The sequence below is a fragment of the Aulonocara sp. 'chitande type north' Nkhata Bay genome, linkage group LG23 (genome assembly GCF_057382095.1).
Source record: "Aulonocara sp. 'chitande type north' Nkhata Bay isolate Kocher_YH1m ecotype deep benthic linkage group LG23, A_spYH_male_GT1.1, whole genome shotgun sequence".
Taxonomy (NCBI): Eukaryota; Metazoa; Chordata; class Actinopteri; order Cichliformes; family Cichlidae; genus Aulonocara; species Aulonocara sp. 'chitande type north' Nkhata Bay.
Genome location: NC_141365.1, coordinates 34,490,507 through 34,510,343, shown reverse-complemented (window position 1 = coordinate 34,510,343; position 19,837 = coordinate 34,490,507). Strand labels below are relative to the sequence as shown.

General features: G+C 41.4%; 1 protein-coding gene across 1 annotated transcript in view; it reads right to left on the bottom strand.

Annotated features, from left to right (window-relative positions):
• Positions 1 to 5,686: 5,686 nt before the first annotated feature.
• The window catches only part of nalf1a (NALCN channel auxiliary factor 1a), a 55,406-nt gene continuing 41,255 nt past the window's right edge, over positions 5,687 to 19,837 (bottom strand). Inside the window, exons 2-3 of the mRNA XM_086284081.1 lie at positions 16,982 to 17,153; positions 5,687 to 10,434 (exon numbers count right to left, since the gene is read on the bottom strand). Coding sequence (XP_086140207.1) covers positions 10,136 to 10,434; positions 16,982 to 17,153 — 471 coding nt within the window. The 3' untranslated portion in view covers positions 5,687 to 10,135. The remainder of the gene's footprint in view (positions 10,435 to 16,981; positions 17,154 to 19,837) is intronic.

Here is a 19,837-nt window from a genome sequence, read left to right as displayed (position 1 = left end):
GGATCGTTGGGGCCCATTCAGTTTGTTTAACGTTTGTCCTACCACACTCCGATGGAGGAAGAAAGTTCGTAGTCCTGCAGGTATCTGAAGCTTCAATGGGAACGAAACTTTGGCTTTAATAAAACCTCAGCAAATCCTGTTCACTTTTGGGTTGGCTCGCCATCCAGTTAACCGGAACCGGAATCGCCGCTCCTCAATGAGAGCTTGCTTCAGACCGGGTCCGTGTGTCGAACCTGACCGATGACAGGGTGAAACTCTGAACGACCAAAAACTGCAGCAGACTTGCTTGACTCCTAGCGATTCAACTTCGGGAACATTAGTTTCTCTGGCACATGGCATTGTATGAACAGGAACGAAATGGCAACACAGGAAATCATGTGATCAAGGTCAACAGCAAGGGTCACTGGGAACTCATTGCTGATTGGCCAAGTTAAACAACAACAGATAATCTTATTTGTCCACATCTTCCTTTAAACAAAAAAAGAAAAAGAAATTACTAAATTGTTTACATCATACACGAAAAAAAAACTACTTTCCACTGCTCTTTTTTCTTTTCTTTTTTTTTTCTAGCTGGGCTACAATAGCTGATCTGAATAGTAGTCACTGCAATTTGACACTACTTTAGTTTAATTTGTGGGAGTTATTCTTAAATTGTTCGTGACATATATTTGACCATTGTTTATAGGTCAGGTTTTTTGTTTTGTTTTTGTTTTTTTTATAAATTTTATTTTCAGTCACAGCAGCATGTTAACAACAAAACATTGAACATACAGTAGTTTGCTGTTCAGTATTTACAATACCCCAAAAGATAACAGAAATAGAGAAGGAAAAAACAAACAAACAAACCAAAGAAACCCCTACAAAACAACAAACAACAAACAAACAACAACAAACAAATAGAAAAATAAAATGTATAAGGGACATTCAGTGTACAGTTAGCTATGATAGCGATATAGAGATATGGTATCTGGTCATGATAAGGTGGTCATTTTAAATGTTTCCATGTACATCAGGAATGGCTGCCATGCCTTAAGAAATTTGGTGGTTGAACCTGCCAGTGTATATCTCATCTTTTCTAAATGTAAAAACCTCATGAGCTCCGCAAGCCACTGTTCATGTGTGGGAGGAGCTTCCTGCTTCCATCTTAAAAGTATAAGGCGCCTTGCGATAAGTGAAGCAAAGGCAATAGAATTCGATTAGCATTTTGGCAAAGTGATGTCTTGAGGTATCACCCCAAAGATAGCCGTTAGAGCAGAAGGCTCATATTTAACGTTATACATCTCTGACAGAGTGTTAAATATAGACACCCAATAGGTATGAAGATTGGGGCATGTCCAAAAGGTATGAAGGAGCGAACCTGTTTCTGCTTTACATCTGTTACACAGAGGGTCAGCTCCTGGATAGAACTTGGCTAACTTTTCCTTGGAGATATGTAATCGGTGTAGGACCTTGAATTGAAGGAGCCCATGCCTGGCACATATCGAAGAAGAGTGTACCCTCTGGAGAAAAGATTGCCAGAGCTCATCTGTTATAGTCATCCCAAGGTCTTTCTCCCACTGTGCTTTAAGGATGAAGAGAGAAGGAGATTGAAGATCTAATAGTATAGCATAGATTTCTTTAATCGCCCCTCTCTTATGAACGTTTATATTAATAATTTTATCCAAAGAAGTTTCCTCAGGTAGTTCCGGAAATGAAGGAAATCGACTCTTTACAAAGTGACGAATTTGTAAATAGCGGAAAAAATGTTGCCGAGGAACATTAAACTGCTTCAGGAGCTGCGTGAATGAGGCAAAAATCCCATCTACAAAAAGGTCTTTGATATTTCTAAGGCCATTACTTTCCCATATTTTAAAGGCAGAGTCCATCATGGAGGATGGGAACATATGATTTGAGCAGATAGGTGCTTTAATTGACATTAAGTGTAACCCCAACCTTTTCCTACATTGCACCCAGATTCTGAGCGAGTCATACAACAAAGGGTTACGTTTATAGGTGTATAGTTCTAATGGGAGAGCTGATAGGTCAGGTTTTTATATGGGACGAATCCAAAGACCAGGTCAGCGATTCCAGAACCCAAAGTGTTCCAGTGTTCACTGGACGGCGAGCCAACCCAAGATCCTAGGAGACGATATACATACACACGCACATTCATTCGCACATTGATGGACTCCAATCATCTACTGTACAAGTAGTGCGGTAGGACAGACAATCACACACACACTCCTCATTGGATGGACTCTATTGCAATACACCCGTTTGTCATTGGCCCCACCGGTACCATTTGGACCAAGACTAATTCTTTACTTGTGCACAATTTTATTTTATTCTTTTTTTTTTCTTTTGCTACTTTGGGTCAACATTTTTTGCTTGAAGTTCTGTGTAATTCTGTGTTGTTTAGTGATGTTAAGCCTTTTAAAAGAATTTTTTAAAGTACTTTTAAGCCACACAACTGTGTTTGTCTGGTTCCTCTGCCGTTCATGTACCAGAGCTCTAAGAGTCGTTCTTAGTCTTCTGATACTAGCCCAAATTACTCATTACCTTGGTTATTATCCATTGGTTCTGTTAAAACATTAAACACAAATATATAAAATATAACTATTTACAGAGAGACTGTAGACGCGATACGTGCAAATACACAAAATGTACCACACTAAGTTGGTGTGGTGCATTTTTTTTTTTATCAGTAACTTGATAAAAAAAAATTTTTTTATCAATAACTTACCAGAAGTCTGTCCAAATATATTTGCTCAAATGTATGTGGATGATGCAGTTATATATACGCAAGCAAATAGTGTTCAGCAGGTGGCAAAAGATCTTACAGCTGCTTTAGCATTAATGGCTGGAGGACTCATGCCTAATGTTGAACACCTCAAAAACTGTCTGCATGTATTTTTCAAAATGCCCCTTAAACTTGAAGCAATCAAACATATTCCTGGATGGAGTAGAGCTTGAATTAGCTCCAGAATTTAAATATCTTGAGGTCATTCTAGACCCCACATTATCCTTTAAGAGTCACACAAATAAAGTGTCCCAGGTACTTAAATGTAATAATCGAAATTTTAATCATATATGTAATAATTTAAATATGAATGTTGCAAAAACTTATTTTTACTCAATGATCATCTCTCATATGGACTATTGTTTGATGTCCTGGTCACTTGCTTGTCCAACAACACTATTGAAAACATTTATAAAAGAAGTTTAAAAGTACTTGACTAAAAACGGACTTCCCACCACCACTGTCATGTGTTAAAAAAACATAAATTACTGAACTTCAATAACTTAGTGAAACTTAAAAGAGTGTGTTTAATATATAAAATCTTACACTCCCTTGCTCCACCACCACTAAAGCAGTTCATTAGGCATAAAGAAAGCTCAGACAGGACCACTCGAGCTACAACCCGAGGAGACTTGTTTATACCCCACAGACGGACAGCATTTGGGCAGAACGTCCTTTCTGTCCAGGGTGGCCATCTGTGGAATAGTCTTCCTCAATCCATTAGAGAATGCTCGACAACTTGTTTAAGGCACAGGTTAAAAACTGGTTATGGACAAATCAAGTGTGTGATCATGTATAAGTTGTATAGTTTTAATGTTTTATTTGGGAATAGAATGGTGTGTGTGAGAGTTTGGTGATGGAGTTTTTATTATAAATGAATTATGAATTTTTTTTATGAATTATTATGTCTATTTTTTTAATGTTTTACGGACAACGGATGGAAATTAGCCCTTGGCTATAATCTGGCATGTTTACATTCATGTAATTTATTTTACATTTATGTTCATTAACATGCACTGTCCTAAAATAAATAAATAAACGCGCCAGACGCGCTACTTTGACGCGTTTTCGTGACGCAAATCTGCTTCTGAATTTTCGCAGGACCCTCAATTGCGCATCATCGTGCTTCTCCATTGACTGTACATGTAAACCTGACGCTCTGGTCGCGTCTATTGCGTTTGGTGTGAACACACCATAAGAGTCGTTCTTAATCTTCTGATACTAGCCCAAATTACTCATTACCTTGGTAATTATCCACTGGTACTGTATATAACTCCACGTAAGTGCTACACCATAATGGGCAGAGTCCCGTTATCAACAATTTATACTTGGCCTATCCAGCGAGCGCTGATATCAGTGATGTTGCAATATCAAAGTGGCTAAATGTAGCCGTTACACCCATACCCAGAGGGCATGGGTACCTTTGGTATCTTCAAGAGGATGATAAGCTGGTCCAGTGTTCCCTTACCAAGGGGAAAAACATCTTGCATGGTTTCTCCTGAATCTGAGATTAAAGGGCAGATCTCCTCTCCAGTACTTGCCCAGCTAAAATGAGGAGTGCGATTTCCCTTGTTGTCAGTCACCATCCAGTCCCTCTTCTGAACTTCACAACTAGCAGATGTGTTATTTATTTTTGACATATCAAAATGAAAATATTCAACAGAAAACCAATAAACTATAAGGCCCATTAAAATCGAGGGTGAGGAGGTGGAAACAGTGGACAGCTACAGGATCACCTGAATGACAGCCTGGACTGGAGGACCAACAGTCATGAGCTTTTTGAGAAAGTTCAGATCCTTTAATGCATGCAGCAAGAAGTTGAAGATTTTCTAACAGTCTGCGATAGCGAGTGCATCCAAGTTGCTGTCGTCTACTGGGAGAGGCAGCATCAGTGCCAGAGATGCCTGCAGGATCAACTAACTGATTCACAAGGCTGGAACCATCATTGGCCAGAATTTGGAGGCGTTGGAGTCATCAAGAGGCAGGAAGTCAAACTGAACAAACTGCTCTCCATCACAAGCCATCTAACCCTGCTCCAGTCCACACTACTGAGGCAACAGAGCTCCTTCTCTCTCAGACTGATCCAACCTTGGTGCCATAAAGAACACTAGAGCCTATCCCAGCTATGATAGGGCGATAGTCAGGGAACAACCTGGTCAGGTTGCCAGTCATGTCTTTAGACTGTGCAGTTAGTGGGCGGAAACCAGAGTACCTGGAAAGAATCCAAACTCCACGCAGAAGGGCCCAGCCAGGTGGTGGAATTGAACTCAGGACCTATGAGGCAACAGTGCTAATCACCACGCCACACTAACGGAAACTCTGTAAACTCTTTGCACTGTCTCACAGTCCTCACTCTGAGCCTGTGGCACTTTACTTTACCTCTGTTGTTTACTTATTGGTAATAAAGGTAGTATTGTGACTCTATAATTTCCCTCTTGGGATCAATAAAGAATCTATTAGGTAACAACTTCTAGTTTGTTAGAGGCCTAGTGGACGTTAAAAGGGGGAACCACGGCCCCAATTTACATTCCAGAGCCACTGTACGCAACCTTGGTTTGATGTTGCAGAGGTACGTCAGCTGGGACCACCACACAACATCCAGAACCTTGAGGGACTCAGGACAAATCCATCAATGTAGAGGGCTTTGGGCATCAAATAGTGTTTTTTTTTTAACTACCTCAGTGTCCTCTGCTCCACTGATAGGCAAGCTGCCTCCCTCGTCGGATGCAGCACTTCATCCCCACCGTATAAAGTTTGTACAAAGCATTGCTTCACTGTCCTACCAAACATCTCCCATACTCCAGTTTTTGCTTAACCCACTCCTCTTGGTTCCTCTCATTACTAAATGCTTTGCAGCTCTTCAATAATCAATGATACAGACACTGGGGAAAAAAGCACAAACAGCAGTAATGTTTAACATAATTTATATTTATTTTCTTTTGAACAAAATGTTAATAAATGTATTTGTTTTACGTCCAAAAAAGGTCATGACTCGTGGGACGCATTTTATAAATAATTTCATCCAAGTCTTTTGTAGAAAAAAAAGAAAGTAAATTAGCAAACTAAAGCATCTCTAGTATGACAATATGACAACTTTATCAGATTTTTTTCCTCTATATTTGAACCCTTTCTCAATCCAAGCTTCATTTTTTGTATATTTTCCTTTAAGACCTCTTTCATCTCCTCAACTCACACCACAGCTTTAGACAACAGAAAAATGCAGCAAAGGTCTCAAAAAACAGACAAAAACCAAGGAGCCAAACAGAAAACACAGTGAGATTCCAACAGTGGGGGAAGTAGGGAGAGGTTAGGGAAGATATTTGGGATTCCACATCCTCAGGACATATTTACAACATAAAGGACAGGGTGCCGGTGGATGGATTGGCGTGGGGGCGGTGCTGGAAAGTGGTATGTTGATTCGGGGTGGGGTTCATCTGCATAGATCCACAGGACTCATATCATGAACAGCTAGAGATTGAAGGAAGGAGGGAGCACAAAGTGTGGGTCTATTACATCCACTGCTGTCTTCAAGGGAATGTAAGTTCTTGTCAACAGAGTTTGTCAAGGAAATCAAAACAAATCTCAAAAAATAAAAATAAAAAATAGAGCCAATGTGGAATGGTTGTGGCGGTGGTAGACGTAGGGGAAAAACTATGGACATCTTAAAAACCTGACTTACTTTTGGACTTTATCGTTTCGCTCTGACATGTGAGCGAAGAGCAAATCGATGGGTGGTAAATAATGTGAGGCTGTAAATGAGGAAAAAGCCAATCTGGAAACAAAGTTCACCATCAGCAAAACAAGAATGTCTTCATTTAGATTTGGTGTACTTAGTATACGTTTTTTGTCAGTATTTGCTCACGGGTGGTTCAAATCCCTATTTCTGCTGCCTAATAGGCGAGTTCAAACTAATCTTAATCCCTGCATGATCCATCCTCATGTAAATGTGCACTTTACTAGCAGCAGCCATGCAAAAAAAAAAAAAAAAGGAAAAAAGAAAGAAAATCACACGGATCAGCCCTTGAAAACTCCTCACACTCCTCACACGCTGACAGTAACACAGCCCTTTGCTAGTCTGTGAAAGATAGCGGTTGATCAGCTTGTCTAAGGGTGATGTAAGAGTCAACGGTTTGATAGATTGGGTGGCTGGCTAGTCACATGCACCAACTCTGTGATACTGACAAGCTGAGCCATCAGTAGTGAAGATGTCACAAAGTAGGACACTAACCCCAGCTGTTTGTTTTTTCCCTCCTATATTGCACTTTTGCCTCATTAGATTTATGCAGCAGAGGCACTCAAAGATCTCGGGGCCTCATTTATCAGAACTAAAAATGACGTTCTGTGGGATGCATGGAATGGGGCCTGCAGCACAGAGTTGTAGGCACGTTAGTGTTTTCTGTAGTAATTTAATAGACAACTAACTTGAAAATCAGAAAGGAGACATTTGCTCACTCGCCATATTGTTGTTGGTTAATACTGACAATGCTTTCAGCGCTTCCATTTTTTCAACATCTTTCTTGCACATTGAAGTCTGAAGAATGATGTCAGATCTAAATTACTCGGACCATCCGAGGAGCATGTGAATGTGGAGAAAAAAGATTTTAGAACCAATTGACTGAAGATTTTTGTGAACATTTAGGGGCATTTGGCACTGTTGAACTTTTGTACACTTTGCTTGTCATTTTAATTTTCTGTTTTCCAGCTAGCTAGTAACATCAGTGCCATTCTCCTTGATTTTAGCTTAGACTTGTTATAAAAACGGTAATCTTTTTTCCCACAATGGGTGTCGCAATAACCATGAACTGTTTACACCAATATTTCACAAGTAAACGTTGGTATTGTACGGTGGCCCTGCAACTTAAGAAAACAGCATAACAGAAAAATTATGTGTCAGGAATTTACTTTTTATCTTTAAATTACACATTTGTGCTTTGTGTAGGGTGTGGCGCAGGACCCACATGCATGTGAAGTCATTGAGAGGCTGCCGTGGAAAGTTACTAGACTGCATAGCAACAGGGAGATAGGAAGGAGTTTTCCTTTACAGGAAGAAGACCTGTGATTGGAGCAGAGATGAAGCATGAGCCGGACACCAGACCAAATACAGGAAAGAGGGATGCCTATGGCGCCATGTGTAACTTGAACCCTCAACTATTTAATAAATTTTAAAAACTTATCATTTGAATTTTTTTCATGTTCTCTCAAAAAAAGAACACAGCAGCTGCAAAATCTCACAAAAACCAATGAAGTTAAATTAAAAAAACAATGTAAATAGAAAAAAGAGACGATAACTTCACGGAACAGTGGCGGAAGTGACAAGCTAACATTAAACAGCAAAAATGTAGCTACAGCATTATATGACTCACTATTAAAACGCTTCATCTGCATCTTTTTCTTCCTCACAACACTGATGAACCCTCAACATCTTTGAAGTGTATCTCTTTTTTAAAGTGTTATTTTTGTACTTTAGTTGTATTTTGTGTTCCTCTGCAGTGTCTCTCTATTTCCTGGTGTTCTCTCAAAAGTTGATTTGCATTTGACCACTCGGGATCACCGTAGTAGTTGTGTCCACAATGCACGTATAATATTACTGTAGCTACCCGTCATAATTGTAACTGTAAGTGCAATGGCAGAAATAATGCTACATAACAATTCTGACAGCGAAATTTCTGTTTCTATTTTTTAAATGACTTTTTAGGAGGTACTAAGATAAAACTGAACTTTTTTGGGGTCATAATTAATGACAAGTAACCCAAACATCCTGGAGAAAAGCTTGATGCCTATTAGAATAGAGCCTGCTGTTGGCCTCACAAACAACTGTGTGCAGTAAAAGTGACATCAAAACTGCCGGCGTGCGCTACACTTTGGTGTTTCAGATTGTCGTGTACTTCTTGATTTTTGTAACCTGCTGTACGAGCGGGTCGCTTCCATGATATATCAGTGGAATAGTGCTGTGATTCCGAGATTACAAAGACGGAGACTACTACAGCTGGAAACGGCGAGACTTTCTATAAAACAAAGTCTGCAATCCTTTTGATTCCAGTTTGGATTTCTTTTAATCCCACCAGCACTGATATGATTTCTTTATTTTTCCCTGAGAGGCAACATCTGCCGCTCAGGAGAATATTACAGTGAGTCTGGCGTGCCTTGAGCATCAGTAAATGGATACAGGGCTGTGGTGATGTCACAGTTTATAATGTCCATAGGCTAAGCTTAAGTGCAGTCATGTTGTTATGTAGTCCCTCATTAAGGTTAGCACTAAGGTCTTGACAAGTGTAACTGATAATTTGATAGCTTACGCTTGGCTGATAAATGAGGCCCCTGGTGTTTTGGCTTCATGCAACTGTCCTCTAGTGTCCCTGGGTTGTCCCTGCAAGTCTAAGTACTCGCCGTGCTGCCTGTCTGCAACACCAACACCACTGTATGAGGTAAACTGAACACTTTAGAAACCAGAAAACACCATTTCCCCCCGCCCAGGAGCGCTACACGGTGACTAATCTGAGCTTACTGTTCCTGCAACACCATGCAATCGTGAGCTGAGTTGTCACCACCTTTTCTTTTTTTTTGTAACCACTCCACCTCTCCTAACTTGCTTAACAACCCAACAAGCTAGAGGAGAAAGTGAGCCAGTCTCAGAGCACTTAAGGTCCTAAAATATGTAGGCATGTACTGTCATAAGGGGTTGAGGAAAGGTCCGGTCTGACAGAAACACAAGCTGAATATCAGAATACAGAATCACATACATTTTGTTTTCTGGGAAACAAGATCCACAAGTGATAGATGGAGCTGGTCCCAGCCGGCCCTCGAGCAACATCACATACAAGGTAGTAAAGAAGATCCGTCTAAGGTGATGGAGAGCAAGAAGTGGGAAACAGCTGATATGTCAAAAACATTCTGGCACCTGAAAGAAAGTGCAGCAAAAATCTAAAAGTAACGAATGAGAGTGCACACCTCATCGATGTCCATGTTTTCCTCTGACATGCTATCCGTACACACACATCGAAAACAGACGGAGGAGGGTGGAGAGAAGGGAGGGGAGGGGAGGGGGGGGGGACAATATGCTAGAAAACATTTGGATGGAATAGAAACAATGAGCAGGTTTCAAGTGGCAAGAGGTCAGTTCTTTTAGGGGTGGTGGTTCTCAAACATCTCTCTCCGGTTGATGTCCAATTCCAGCACCCTCCGCTCCAATTAAAACCTTCCCACTTCCTGTGGTTGGCGGTTCATCGGCAGCAGGCTTGTGGAGGCATTTCCAGCACATCTCACCAGCTGTGTCCCTGGCAGCCATGACAAGCCTTCGTCTTCCTCCCTGTCAACAATCGCTCTACGCAAGCTCCAGCCCTGATTAAACCCCAAGGTTCACTCCTCATTAGAAGCACTTTCCTCTGGCGAGAAAATGGCAGCCACGCCCACCAACGAAGAATTATGGGAGGCTGAAATGATAATGACAGTGTGTAGGAGGACAAGGGCCAGCAGGCAGATCTTCAGTCGCCCGCTGCACAGTCTCGGGGTGGCGGCGGAAGTGACCGAAGCCCCCACGGGCTGGCAGGAAGAAGCAGTTCTTTTTAGCGTGCCCCCTGAAGGGTTGTCCATTTTGGAGTCCCATCGGACGTCGCAGCACTCCGCCTCACTATCTGATGGATGGTTTCCCAAGAGACCTGAGAAAGAGAAGACACTGGATGAAAAAGCTGAGGTTCCCCTGCTGTGCACTTGTATTTATAACAGGGGGTCACTGGTAGTTTGGTGTTCTCACAGCAGATATACCAACTGTGTTCTGTATTCCACTGTTTTGCTTCACAATCAGCTGTTCACACGCTCATATGGAAGGCCAGAAGGAACCAAACCAAAAATAAGAAATGGCTCATAAATACATAAATATGCCATTAAGAAAAACCAACGTAACAACAAGATGCGAAAAAAGGTTTTTTAGCTGAGAAGGACATGAACTGAAATTTTTATTGATTGCTCAAGGATGCAAAGAGAGTCCTCAGCATGTTTTGGTTATTTTTAGGGGCTGTAGGTAATGTTATCAGTATGTGTCAAACGCTAACAGTAATTATCTAATACAAAGAGACAAAAAGAGTAAAGAGAGACTGTTTTCCATTTAGCCTTTTTAGCTAAATCTGATACATCTCTATGGTGGCTTTCTGTGAAGTTGCTTAATAATAATAATTTTAAAAAGTTGAAAAAAATAACCGTGCAATAAACAGCTCACATGGAGCACAAATGACAATGATCTGTCTAACACCAGCCACCTTGTTGCTCATCTGCTGCCTCGGTAAACGGATCAAACGCACTAGACCTCAGCGTGTGGCTCTAATCACAACCAGACACGGTGACCCTCAAATGAACTCCAATTAGAGCTCACCACGGCACAGAGGGAGCGCATTGCTGCATCAGTTGATGGTTCTGGAAGTCTTAACTTGCCAGCATGTTTATAAAAAAAAAGAAAGAAAGAACAAAAACACCATGGCTGCTGTGATCATCTGCACGGGGAAGCTTAAACTGCAGAGAGAGAAGCTCACTTAGTTCTAACTAAAGCAAAGCATAAGTAGAGAGCATGTGATTGATGATGAGAGCAGATTGAGGACTGATGGGGCTGCTGGATTAGACCCCTTCTCTGTGTGGACTGACACCTCACCTGACTCGTCTGTTGCACCTGTGACAAGTGAGATGATTTACCCTTTTATCATCTTTAAGAGACATTATGAAAACGATTAGGTTTGAGTTTGCTGTTGTTGCTTACATTGGTACGACTCATTTCCACCTGCAACCCTTCCAACCTGAGGTATCGACCCTTCCTACGTCGATATTCCACTAATGCAGGGGTGGCCAACCCGCGGCTCTCGAGCCGCATGCGGCTCTTTGCCTGGTTTCATGCGGCTCTTACGTTCATATCAAAGTTTATGTTTGTGTTTTGATTTTTTTTTATGTTGTTGTTTTAAAATGTGCGCGTTCGCTTCGCTTGAGTTCAATACGGTATTTTCATCAAATGCGCATGTGTGTGAGATGAAAATACCGCAGTTTCCCAGTAGGAGCAAGTTCGCCCTTAAAATGGCAGGAAAAAAATGCACAGCAAAAAGAAAATATGAAGATGAACACAGGACGTTTTTAACAGAGTGGGAGAGTTTATATTTTTTTGTTGAACGCAATGGTAAGCCATTCTGCCTTATATGTCAGACGTCATTAGCGCATTTCAAAGCTTCAAATCTTCAGCGCCACTTCAGCTCACTCCATGCTAACATCGACCAGGAATTTCCAAAAGGGACTGAACTTCGCAAGCACGAGTTGGCCACTTTGAAAAGTCAGGCAGAAAAGCAGATACAGTTTTTCCAAAAATTTACGAAGCGGTCAGAGACCATAACGCTCGCATCCTATCAGCTGGCTTGGAACATTGCACGGGCTAAAAAGCCATACAATGAAGGGGAGTTCGTTAAAAAATGCCTCAGTGATGTTGTTGAAATCTTGTCTCCTGAAAACGACAAATTAAAACGCATGGTATCAGACGTCCAACTGTCCCGCCACACTGTTGAACACAGAATATCGGACATTAACACGGCTATTGAATCACAGTTGCACTCTGACCTTCAAGCATGTGAGTATTTTAGTGTCGCATTGGATGAGAGTTGTGATATACAAGACAAGCCTCAGTTGGCAATATTTGCACGGTCTGTTTCAAACGATTGTGTGATCAAAGAAGAACTCCTGGATATTGTGCCATTAAAAGACAGAACCCGTGGCATAGATGTGAAAGAAACCATGATGGCTGCATTTGAAAAAGCAAATCTGCCCATAACGAAATTAACTGCAATAGCCACGGATGGAGCACCAGCCATGATGGGATCTGTGAACGGGCTTGTGGGGCTGTGCAAAGCTGACCAAACTATTCCTGACTTTTGGAATTTCCACTGCATCATCCACATGGAGCAACTCGTGTCTAAATCATTGAATTTAGATAACGTCATGAAGCCTGTGATGGAAATCGTCAACTATATCCGCACACATGCGCTTAACCACAGGCAATTCAAGAATCTCATCGCTGAGCTGGACCAAGGGCTTCCAGGTGACCTGCCGCTGCACTGCACTGTGAGGTGGCTGTCAAAAGGCCAGGTACTCTCTCGCTTCTTTGAGCTTTTGGATGCCGTGAAACTGTTTATGGAAAAGAAGGACAAGGACTATCCCGAGCTCTCGGACCTCAAGTGGATTATGGATCTGGCCTTTTTGGTCGACATGCTGTGTCACTTGGACAGACTGAACCTGACCCTGCAGGGTAAGTTAAAAATGCTCCCTGACCTAGTGCAAAGTGTGTTTGCGTTTGTCAACAAACTGAAGCTGTTCAAGACACATATTCAAAAGGGAGATTTAACGCATTTTCCCACTCTGCTAAAAGCCAGCGGGCAAGTCGCCAGTGCTGCCCTGAGTAAGCAAAGAGCCAGATATGCAACGCTGATTGAAAACTTGCACGAAAGCTTCGTGACCCGGTTCCATGATCTACAATTGAAAAGGCCACAGATTACGTTCCTCGTCGACCCATTTAATGCAGAGACCGGCTGTTTGAAAGTCCCGCTAGTCACAGATGAAGCTGCGGCTGAGTTGGAGATGATCGATCTTTGTGAAGAGGACCAATTGAAACCTGCTTTAAGGGAAGGGACCATTGAGTTCTGGAAAAGTGTGCCAATGGAAAAATACCCCAATGTCAAACGGGCTGCGCTTAAGATACTGTCAATGTTTGGGTCAACATACGTCTGCGAGTCTGTGTTTTCTACCCTAAAACATGTGAAATCAAAGCATCGATCTGTTCTGACTGACACACATGTGAAAGAATTGCTTCGAGTGACAACAACGGAATACAAGCCAGATTTAAAGAGGATTGTTCAAGGCAAGGAATGCCAGAAGTCCCACTAAACAACATGCATTATAAAAGTAAATGCTATTGTAGATTATTATATTTTTGTTTGTGGACTTGGTTGAACTGAGAGTTTGTGTGTGTGAGACAGTGCACACAATGTTCATTGTTGAAAATGACTGGCCTGTGGTTTTAGTACTGTAGGAGTCCATTTCTGTCATTATCATGTTGGTGTGTGACATTTACAATAAATCTGGCTGAGCAGAGATGTGTGTATTTTGTGTGTGTGAGAGAGAGAGAGAGAGAGAGAGAGAGAAAAAAGGATTGGTGATGTTCATGTGTGCCCATGCGTATGATGTGGCTCTTTGCGGTAACACAGTAAAAAAAAAGTGGCTCTTGGTCTCTGACTGGTTGGCCACCCCTGCACTAATGTAAGAGGTCATGCTGCTTTTGTTGCCATGCTGGTAGTGTAGGTAAAATATTTAAAGTGTACCACAAGTAGCTTTTTGTCACTTTGAACTGGGGGATTATCTTTTTGGATCTGCTCCCATGGTGCATTGAAAGATGCAGACTGGATTATGGTGGATTCACATAGATTTATGCCATAATGTGAGCCCTATTTGTTGTTGCAAAGAGCACTGCCAATTTGATTTTAGCAGCTCCTGGTTGCAATGCACCAATAAGTTTATGGACGACTACACTAAATTGCCGATTCACTCACCCATCCAAATCATTTAAATCAGGTGTTCCGATCCCTTCCATGGCCATAGATGTATAAAATCAAGCACCTAGCCATGCAGACTGCTTCTACAAACATACATAAATGAATGGGTCGCTCTCAGGAGCTCAGTAAATTCTAGCGTGGTACCGTGATAGGATATGACTGCACACCCGTAGACAGAGCAAGGTCCACAAAGACATGAATGAGTCAGTTTCGTGTAGAAGAACTTGACTGGCCTGCACAGAATTCTGACCTCAACCCGACAGGACACATTTGGAACAAAACAGAGTGGAAACTGAGCCAGGTCAACATCAGTATCTGACCTCACAAATATGCTTCTGGGAAAATGGTCAAAAATTCTTATAAACACTCCTAAACTTTATAGAAAACCTTCCCAGAATAGTTGAAGCTGGGTGACATCATATTAAACTGGGATGTCACTCAAGTTCATATGCGTTTGATGGCAGACAAGTGAGTACTTTTGGCAATATAGTGTAGCGCTGGATTAGTTCAACACTGAAGATGGCTTAGAAATTTAATAATATCTAGATTGTAGCTACGAAGGAGTTCTAGGATAATGATATGTTTGAATAGTGCAAGCCACACTAAAAATGTGAGTATCACCGCTGGGTGTTTACATTTAGCTGAGATGTTAAAGCAGTTTTTTAAAGCAAAACATGGAAGGGCAGGCAAAGAGGATTGGAAGTCACTTAATTGGCTCCAAAAGCTGAGCGCCGCAGACAGCCGTGTTGCTGAAACTGCTGACTGTTACCGACACAAATCAGGCGCTAAACTAGCATGACTAACTTCCTGTTGATTCTAGAACACCTGCATGCACCTGCCCCTTTCTCTTCACAAAGTATTTCACTGTGGCTCACAGTTTGCTTACAGCAGCCATTAATATTTTTGATGGCATATTTTTAAATTTATGGCAAACTAACTTATTATAACCATCAGGAATTCTTTAATTCACTCACATTAACCTAACATGCATGTCTTTGAACTTTGGAAATCCACGGAGACTCACAGGAGGGAACACGGTCAAACAGGACGTCAAACGTTCCTGCTCAGAGGTGAGAGTGCTAATGCCCAAATGGTATTTTTAAAAAATTGTTGGAAAGGGACACCAAAAGGGCAGGAAAAGCTTTGTAAAAACCAAAAATAATTCACATCACAGTTTTCCTCAGTAACCTTTTTTTTTATAACAGAAACAAGACGATAATTGAATAAAAACTAACACACGATGAAATGCATCGACACCTTCATCAACTAATAAAAGCAAGATTAAAATACTCTGGATACTCTTGTGCAGGTCAAATACGCACATCTGATCTCCCCCCAGGAGCAGGTAGAAAACGAGACAAATGTCAGCGCTTGGGAGGAAGAGAAGACCAGACGCTTTAACACTTTAACTTTCAGACTTTCTATTTTACTCAGCTTCATCAACTTTGGATGTAGTCTATCGATCGTGGCTCAAGAGTTGGGAGTTCGCCTTGTAATCGGAAGGTTGCCGGTTCGAGCCCCGGCTTGGACAGTCTCTGTCGTTGTGTCCTTGGGCAAGACACTTCACCCGTTGCCTACTGGTGGTGGTCAGAGGGCCCGGTGGCGCCAGTGTTCGGCAGCCTCGCCTCTGTCAGTGCGCCCCAGGGTGGCTGTGGCTACACTGTAGCTTGCCATCACCAGTGTGTGAATGTGTGTGTGAATGGGTGGATGACTGGATATGTAAAGCGCTTTGGGGTCCTTAGGGACTAGTAAAGCGCTATATAAATACAGGCCATTTACCATTTACCATCTAATGATATTTAGTCAACTAAAACTAAAATAATTTCAATGCCTAAATTTTGACGACACTTAATTAAAATTTGCTGTCAAAAGGGAAACATGCCTCTGTCACAATGTTTTGAAAACTTTTTGCTATAATTTGATAAGATGTGTTTTGTATAATTTTCAGTTCAATACAGGCTTTAAAAGCAAATAACTGCTTTCTGTTTTTAATTAGTTTCACGCAGCATTCCAACTACTTTGGAATCTGGTTGTAGTTGACCCAACAGTCTCATTTAGCACTGCAGGAATTGTTTTCAGCTGTTTAACCCCAGTATACTTTCATAGAATCATCACACAGCGAAAGTTGAAAATCAAAATTTGAGGTGACTAAAAATAAAATCATGACTTCCATCCATTATAAGCATGCACAAACCTCTAAGCCTTTAGGTGTTGAAATGTTTTATGTTGTCAGTCTCATCCAGGTAACCCGTGAAGCTGACCTTTATTACAGAATAAAACAAATCTGCAGCAGATACTGAGAGAAGGACTAAATGTGTTGTTAAAACGTCCTCGCATGAGGACTGCAGTGCTCAAAAACACCACTAGATGTCATCAGAAAGCCTTTAGAACCACTTCACTGTTTTCCTGGTGAGACACCATTCAGTCAATACAGAGAAACACACACTGGATGATTTATTACTGTCTGTCCTTTTGCAAAATGCTACTCACCAGCTATTCACTAGCATAAATTAAATTAGAAGGTTTTTCTGTGAAGAGGATACAAGGCCCCATGAACACCCACGCATGCAAACACACAATCTGCACTCATCTCCAGGATACACGAAGTGGCACTAGGCAGGAAGTGGGTATTAACCTGTGCAGATGAAGCTGGGGCTGCCACCGTGGATCAGGTCGTCGTTATCGGGCAGGATGAACGGACAGCTCTGCTGGACCTCCAGGCAGTACTGGTGGCACGGCACCTTCTTCTGGCAGGACTGCTGGGTGGTGGGGAAATACTGAGCACACAGCCAGGGCTTATAGGCCGCCTGAGGAGGAGAAGGAGGAGGAGGAAGAAGAATTAGGCAAGAAAATTACATAAATAGATGCAGGTTCATGGTCCACAAGAGGATTGGAGGAAGTTACTGCATTTGTCTCTGCTGGGTATTGGCCCTCCCCTTGGTTCAAATAGCTTTCTTCACAATAACAAATAAATATCTAGAGGTCCACTAAGCGTCACATGTTTTTTCCACCAAAATAGAACAGCAACACTTCACACATCAATCTAACAGCCACTGGGATATTAGAGGTTACTGTTCAAAGATTAGCTAATCAAAGCTACGCCAAATACAGAGTAATCATTGGCAGGCAGGACTTTTTTTTCCAATAAAGCCATTAAAGGCACTAAATATCTTAATATCCACGATGTCATCAGTGACTCATCTAGGATTAGGGACAGGGTTTGGTTAACATCTGCCCCCTTCTGAGGGACTTTTTGCGTGTTTGAAACAGCCAAATGGAAAATCGTTTAACAGAAAAAAAACAGTCATGACAAAAACGTACGAGACTTTATTTCAAAGCAAAGGGGTGTTTTTAATCTGCTGTGGTGTGTTTGGCTGCTTGCTGCATGCCAGTGCAATCAAAACCAAATGGCACAAAATAAACTCACCACATTTCATCCTGCGTCTTCTTCCAAGTTAAATTTGCTTTAGTTCACTGTGAGGCAGGATGTAATACAAAACGCACAGACTTATGTGCATAAGGAGACAGATGGTGACATGTAATAGCCAAAGCCTCGAGCTTGGAAAGCTTAGCAAAACTAAATGAACCGAGGGCATACCACAGTCTGGATTCATTCTCATTCTTAGCCATTTCTTTGTGTGTTTTATTGGGATTAACACAGGAGAGGGGAAAGAGCACAGACGATATCAAGCAGAGACTGAAATCAGATTTGTTTAGGACCCCACCGCCTACTGCGCCAACCCGGTGGGACCAAAGATCACTGTAAGTTCGATAAGTGCCCTCTAACACAGTCTTTAAAGGTGGACAGGCACTTTCCCCCATCCCATCTACCTTTGTAGCTAGCTGGGAACCTTTAAGCTGAATAAACCTATGCCTCAAAAAAAAGAGTTGGCATGATGGGACACACACCGGATGCTTTTGTTTCCTTGGACTGCTTACAATGTTACATGCTTCCTATGAGCCAGCTTTCTTTGCTCTACCTGGAGTTGGCAACACAATTTTTCAGTTATTGTCTCATGGAAGCCACAAAGACATGCAATGAAAAGCTGTGTCAGTTAAATAACAGCGGAAATGTGCTGCTATTAAGTGATGAAAGCCACTAAAAGAGTCATTAGGCTGCCTGACACATTTAAGCAATAGAGGTACAACAGCAATTTTCAAGTGATGAATCAAAGACAAAACAAACCATTACCAACAGTCATGTAATTACCAAATAGTACAATGCTAAAATCTTGCCATGAGCCAAGTTTTGCACTTACTAATGAATGCTGCAATAACGCAATCTGAGTTTTAAGGGGAACACCACCAATGTTCCACATTAGTATGAAGCCTTTTAAAGTTGGGAAAATGAAAATAAAAGCCCATCTTGGGCGTGGTGGAGCCTGTGATATGCTTTTTTTTTTTTTTAATCTTTAATGTTGCTTCACACTTCTCCCTTTCCTGGTAAACTGTCGCTCTCTTCCCCGTTCCAACCCACTTCTCAACCAATCAGCATTTGACCTATGCCCATTCTAGCTACACGATGTTGCGTTTTTGGAGGACTGCACGGGAACATGCTTGTGCATGCTGAAAACCCCGCTTTGTAGGCAAACAAAATAAAACTCTATTATGCAATATGTGAATACAATCCATCTTCTCTGAGCCAACGCTCATTTAAAATGGATTAATGCAAAGCAAAAAAACTACCCTGTGGCCAGACAAACTGGATGTTGACCATCCGGCTTGTCATTGGCACACACTTAAAAAACCTGTGTCGCTGAATGCATGGGGGGGCATTAGTGCTCATGGAATTGAATGGTATATACACGTTTTAGAGGAACATATGGTCCCATCCAAATTAAATCTTTTTCAAGGGAGACCATGTCAAACTACATACTGTATCTATTACAAAAGCATGGCTTTTGTAGCTTTTGTAAGAGTCCAGGTGGTGAACTGGGCTTCATGCATTTCAGGCCATTTACCTGTTGAAAACATTTGGAGCATCATGAGACAAAAACCATGACAAAGAAGACTCAGGACTGCTGCAGCAGCTTTACTGCTGTTAAAAGAAGAGGTGATACTACACAGTGTTAAACATGGGTCTGCCCCAACTTCTCTGAAGTGTGTTTCTGGCATCATATATTTTTCTTCAAATTGTACATTTTGTCAGTTAATAAGATTTGCAAATCACTGCCTTCTTCTTTTATTTCTATTGTAATCATTTTTTAAAATTTGGTTTTATATTTTTAGCACTAAAACTATTCTTTATTGTTAACCTTAAAACTGTCAGTTACCGTGTAGATGCTCACCAGTATCAATACAATCCAATAATATGGCAGTGTTATATATTGATTTTTGCGCCATCATCTTTTGAATTTACGAAATGATTTTTAATCTAGAATTGATCCCTTGATACGTGTGATAATGTAAGCCTGTGCCTGTCTCTTTAAGGCCTTCCCCCTCCTCTATTATGATTGGCCAGTTTCCAGAAGCATCCACCTTCAGACTTTAA